We start from the raw sequence: 6,000 nt of genomic DNA on the forward strand, positions 1-6,000 counted from the left end.
GGAAATACGGGGTTTGCATGATGATTTTATTTCTCTTGTTTGCTGAAATGTCAATCAATAATGTAAAGTTATCACCTCAGATTTGTTACAGCTCACTTGAGAAATGTTAAGAAGATTTTAGATTTGAACACTGTTAATTGCAGAATTCAATTGCCAATTGCTGGTAATGATACCTGATTTTGTGTCTCATGGCTTGTCTTCTTTTTCATTTGCAGGAAGCCAGTGGTCAACAACAGGTTACAGTAGAGACATCCAGTGACCATTCTCCATATACGTATCAGCAAAATAAATAACTGTGAGGTAGGGGCTCATCCTGTCTCATCAAAGATGTGAATTCAAAGTTACTTTATTTCATAACTTACAGTACTCTGTATTGAATCTTTTTTTTATTGTCATATAAATAGTCCTGATGATAATATCTGGGGACAAAAAGTGAAATTAATTTGAACTTAGCCAGAGTCAGAAGCCAGGGAAGGAAACATGGGATCCAGAAATGAGTTAATAAATTATGAGTAATATTGTTTTAATAATTTCTATATAGCATAACTGGATTATGTTGGATTTTAATTTGTTCATTTTAGTAGCATGTTGTATACAGAATAACGAGGAATAAGTGGAAAAATATGAGAATCAAAATGCTAAAGGGAACTGTATTGACATGCTCTAGTTCTGTGGTACAGATAAGGTTAGAAGCAGCTTTGCAACTGATTTACAGACCACTGGCAGAGAGGTGGTCTGGTAGAAATTCTTGCTGACCTTTTCTCCTGAAGACTTCTCTGCTCATGGTTTTTTTCTAGGAAAAAGCAGTTTGGTCCAGAATTTTGTCAATTAATTTTTAATCCATGTCCTTGTTTTACTTTCCTACTCCAGGTTTCCTCTAGTTTTGCTTGCATGGCCTTTTTTACTAGCCAATCATTAGCTTTACCTGCACTTCTTTCATGCAAAATTTTCTCTTTCTGTAGATTTCCGTCCTGAAAATGTTGCTTGCACTAATCGTTTCCTTTTCCATGATCCATGTTTTAAAGTTCTGAAATTTTTTTCTTTCTTAACTCATTCTTTCTTTTTTTTTTTTTTTTTTGAGTGCTTTGTAAGCTGGACAACTTGACTAAATAATTTTTTACGTCACACTTTCTAAGACCTCACACTGAAAAATTCCATTCAGCTGCAATAATGTGCTAGAGGCTGTCTTAGAAGGGTTTTCCTACAGCCCTCGTGGCATTTGTTAGATACTGAAAAATCGTAATCAGTTATGTGCTACAGTTGTGTGATATTCTCTCTAAAATGTATTGATCCAAGAGAACACACATTTTGGCATTACCTTTGATTCTGCAGGTCAGCTGTGCTATTTGACAACATCGCTCTCATCCCCATAATTGGCATAACAGCTTCTTATATGTAAAGATAGAAACAAACCAGTGGGGAAACTTGGCAAATTCAACAGATGGCACAGCCTGCGTAGCACAGCATATGACCTGTGTTATTCCTGTAGTCTGGCCAAATGCTGGCATCTAGAGAAAGCCCACATCCTTGATTTGCTTCCAGGACAGGCAGTAAGGAAAGCCACAGACTCTTCTCGTTATCCATCTCCTAGTGTTAAAATCATGACTCCTGCACATTTCCCATGCCAAGGCTGTTGCCTGGTGTTAACCGCTTTTCAAGGAATTATTTGTTTTGCCTTAAGTCTTCCCTCTGGGCATGTAAAACCTCCTTACCAATAGAGATCTGTGGTAGACAGCGAAGCGTAATCCTGCATGTCGTATCCCCATCCTGCCTCTCTCTCCCAGCCTGTCGGTATCTTTCCCATAGACTGAGACCAGGCAGGAGGAGCAGCCTTAAGTCTCCTGAAAGGATGAGTTGTGTTGTTATCTGAGACACATTTTGTATTGATGACTCTGTGTAGAATTCCAAGCTCTGTGTGTTTGTTGTAAGTCAGTTCTTCACATGTCTTATTCTTCAGAGAAGCACTGTTACCTGTATTTATGTGCAACAGGAGCCAGTGAAATCTGTGACAGCAGTGGCTATAGCAGTGGGCACATGGGGAAGGTTAATATTACTCAGCTGATTTCAGCCTCAGAGTATGGCATTTGGTATTTCTGTCCCTGGAACATGCTGGTACTTGTCTTGTTTCAGACAAGTGAAGGGGTGGGATTTGACTGATATTTTGTGCCCTAAATACAGGGAACATTGCAGCGTCTTGATTGTTGTAGTTTTGTTACTCTTGTCAAACTGAAACTTCTTTCTAAATGCACATGCAGCACTTTTGGGAATGTCCTATTTAAAGTCAATATACATATTCCCATAAATGAGGGGTAAATGACAACTAGCACAGTTGCACAAGTGGATGCAGTCAATCAGAAATACACAGCGTCTTTCCTTTGGCAGCTACATTTAATAACTTCACAGCCTCTTTTCAAAAAGTTGCTCCTATGTGAAAAATAGTCAAACGGACTTGAAAATACGCCCCTGTTGTATATGCACCTATTAATGTACAAGCCTTAAAATACCATACTTTGCCTTGCCTTGAGAAATTAAAAAATTGTCTAAACTTTTTTGTCATTAGCTGGGTATTTTTTTTTTCTAAACCCACATGGCAGTATAAGCCAATACCGTACCCTGAGAAGTCTGCCTTCAAATTTGATGAGCCCTGAATTGCTGTTCAGTATTGCCATCGTGGAGGCACAGTAGCTGTCTCTGTGTTAGCTATTGTACGCAGCCTCCCTGAGGCTGCACTGAAAGGAAGTTGTGTTCCTTTTCCAGAGATCAAAAGCCTTGGAGATGCCACAGGAGTAGCATGCTCAACCACTTCTGGTCAATTAAAAGGAAATAACAATAACAAAACAAAAAAGAAGGGAAGAGCTTTGAGTGCAGCCTCACAGTTCCCCAGTGGGAACTCTGCATGCTGAGCAGTTATTAGAGAAAGAGGGGAAATACAGTACAGGCTGTGTCCTGGCAGAGAGCCTTATCCTGGGAAGGGCCAAGAACCTGCAGTGCCGCCTGTGCTACTTCTCAGGTTTATACTCTGATTCACTTAATCTTCTCTCAGCTGTCTAAAATAGGAAATCGTTTACTTTGGTGGACAGCTACATTAGAAAAAAGGCGTGTGATTGTAACTCCGCTCTAGCTCTGACCTTTCTGTGTTACAGATGTCCAGTGTTGACCTGGCCTGGAGAAGGGTGCAAAGGCTGAAACAATCATGGATTTTACTGATCAATTGTGCTTTAGGAATTATTGACAGTTTTGCACAGGTTCTTGAAAATGTTATTTATAATGAAATCAACTAAAACTATTTTTGCTATAAGTTCTATAAGGTGCATAAGAAAAACCTTAAATTCATCTAGTAGCTGTTCCCATGAACAGGTTTATTTTAGTAAAAAAAAAATTTTTATCAAGTGTTATGACGCAAAAAAAAATATTCAAATTTCTGGGAATGCACAGATAACCACGAAGACTTATTCACGTGCATGACAGAATTTGTGCTTTGGTTTATTTTTATTTTGTTTGTTTCTTTCTTTTTTTTTTTTTTTTTTTTTTTGTATGAAATGGATTTTCTGAAGTTTAAAATAGTAAAACATCTAAGATGATGTTCTGTGCTTGCAGTGTGTGAGTGTTGCTTTAGTGCCGTGTTGCAGTTATAGTGTCTGGTCTTTTAGCTTTCTGTTTTTCTTTTAATGTAGTGTGAAGTGTCTTATCCTTTTCTATAAATTCCAATTTGCCTTAAATCTTTCAATGCTGTAGCTGTTTCAGTAAGTAGTCCAAACTAATGGTGTAGAACGCTTTGACCAAATGAGCTGGTCTATTATGCCTTGTAAAACAGCAGCATAGGGCTTTTAAAGGTAGTCAATAAAAATTGCTGAAAATTTGGCTTTTTTAATGTGTAGTAAGTGTTTTTAATGATTTTTTCACATAATATGTAAGGTAGTGAAATGCAAGAGGGGAAAAAATGTTTTGTGTGAAACACATTTTCTGACTGGGGAAATTTTAATAGTATAAATTGTTTGTAAGGCCATATGCCAATAGTTCCCTCTGGTAGTTTGAATGATTTAGGAACTCTGCTGTATGATGCAATGTAAAATCTTTTTTTGCCTTTTTTTCAGAAACTAACTTGATGTTCTAGTTTTAGCATAGGTAGAATAGGGACTTTGGGGTGGAGATATCACCGAATGTTTTTGTCCTTCCTTTATACTAATGATAGTGCTTTAGGATGAGGATTGTGCTGAGACTTAGCAAACAGAAAAGTTGCTATTACAGCAAAATGGCAAAAGCTAAAGGACTCGTTTTTCAAACATATGCTGAGATCTAAGTAGAAGCATAATTGATTGGGTACTAGCTCTCTATAGTAGGTAAATAAAAAGACTTGGCACTTTTAAAAGGTAACTTTACCAAAGAACAAAGAGCCAGTAACCAATAATTCTGATTTGTCTCAGCATTGCGTCTTCTGTACTCTTTATTTTTGCCGGACCAGTTTGCGGTTAGGAGAATGTGCCTTTTTTGTACATTTGCATTTAGGTTTTATAATTTTAATTGATGTATGGACACAAAAGCATGAAGGAAGACTTGGATCCAAGCAGTGCCACACTTTACATCATCACTACAAGTGTTAAGTGTAAAGAAAACCAATTTTGAAACTATGAAATTCCTGATTCATAAATACACAGTTATTTGTACTTCACATATTAAATAATTCACTGCTACTAAAGCTCTTTATTACAATTGCATATGTTTTAAATCGAATGATAAATTAAGTTGTCTTCCAAAACTGTGTACTTCTCTGGTCAGCTGTATATGATCAGTTATCTACCTCAAAGTTTATTTCCTTTTGTATTGGGACAGGTTGCTGGCCCTCCCTGTTTCCACAGACCAAATCATCCTAGCTCAGGAGCTAGGGCTAAGCAGTTGTTTCTTTCAAGTATTTTTTAGTTTTTAAATTTTGTGTGAGTATTGGAGTATAGATGTCGGTGACATTTCATAGTTTCAAAAGTAAATTGCTGCTCTGAGAAGTGTAGATTCTAGTGAAATGCATAGTCATAAGAGATGTGTTTTTGTTTTTTCTTTTTTTAAAAAGTTGTGGTATTATTGGTTCTATGCTCCCTGGAATATTACTGCTTTGTAAAAGTCCAGACTTCCTGCAGCACCTTGCCTGTATTTGGTAACTTTCCAAACCTGGATCTCTCACTACTTGCTATTTTTGCATTAATTAAAACTGCAGTATGATAGCTGTGTTCGAGGGAGGGAAGAGTTGCTGCCAGAAATGTCTGAACTAAGTGCCATACTCATTGTCTGGGTAAGATTTGGGAAATTTAACCTCTGTACATAAAGAAATAATCAGTTACTTAAACATCACATAGTAGACAGCCATTAAATTATAAAAAATTAATTTATGAAGAAAGACCTTTTGTACAGATTGAAAAAAAAAAAGATTTTCATAGAGATATCTATATGATCAAGAGAGTTAATTTTTTATTTTTGTTTTACTAGTGCCACAAACTTGCCAGTGGTAAATTATTTGTCCGGTTCAAGATAACTCTGTAGTTTTGTTTCCTAGGACTTGTTGTTAAACGCCAAAAGACATTTTTGAACTGTAAATTTGATTAGATTGTTAGCTTTTTTCTGTTTTATTTCTTTGAAAACTTTTGAATAAAAAATATCAAAAAAAAAAAAAGAAAATGTATCGTCTTTTTCCTCCGGTCCTTCCTTTACTGGGGGAAACCCCCAAAAGGTTATGGTAAAACTTTCACGTTTATTTTGAAATCTTTGAAGTTGCATTGTGCTTTACCGTCAAGGTTTTTCCCTCCTCTGTTGTCCATTAAAATCAAATTTTAACTCTTTCACATCAACTACAAAGTCACTCTTTTAGGCAAAACAGGAAAAGATATATGAGAAGTATATGATGAAATGTGTGATCTGAATGCAAAAATTCTGTTGTTCTCTGTGTCAGCCCACACGGAGAGTCATGTGTAACCAGGCTTGTGTGCTGTAGTTGTAAATGCTAACCGTTTTCTA

At 36.5% G+C, this 6,000-nt stretch overlaps 1 protein-coding gene across 7 annotated transcripts in view; it reads left to right on the forward strand.

Annotated features, from left to right (window-relative positions):
* Positions 1–5,653, forward strand: part of RBMS1 (RNA binding motif single stranded interacting protein 1) — a 144,850-nt gene extending 139,197 nt beyond the window's left edge. For 6 of the 7 annotated variants that reach the window (XM_050340144.1, XM_050340146.1, XM_050340147.1 and 3 more), the window contains exons 13-14: positions 216–300; positions 3,144–5,653. In XM_050340144.1, coding sequence (XP_050196101.1) covers positions 216–293 — 78 coding nt within the window. In that variant the 3' untranslated portion in view covers positions 294–300; positions 3,144–5,653. Of the gene's footprint in view, positions 1–215; positions 301–2,757 lie in introns of all 7 variants that reach the window. The other variant, XM_050340145.1, reaches the window with a different exon arrangement.
* Positions 5,654–6,000: the final 347 nt, after the last annotated feature.

Source organism: Myiozetetes cayanensis, unplaced genomic scaffold (genome assembly GCF_022539395.1).
Source record: "Myiozetetes cayanensis isolate MyiCay16 unplaced genomic scaffold, myiCay2020 scf9, whole genome shotgun sequence".
Lineage (NCBI taxonomy): Eukaryota > Metazoa > Chordata > Aves > Passeriformes > Tyrannidae > Myiozetetes > Myiozetetes cayanensis.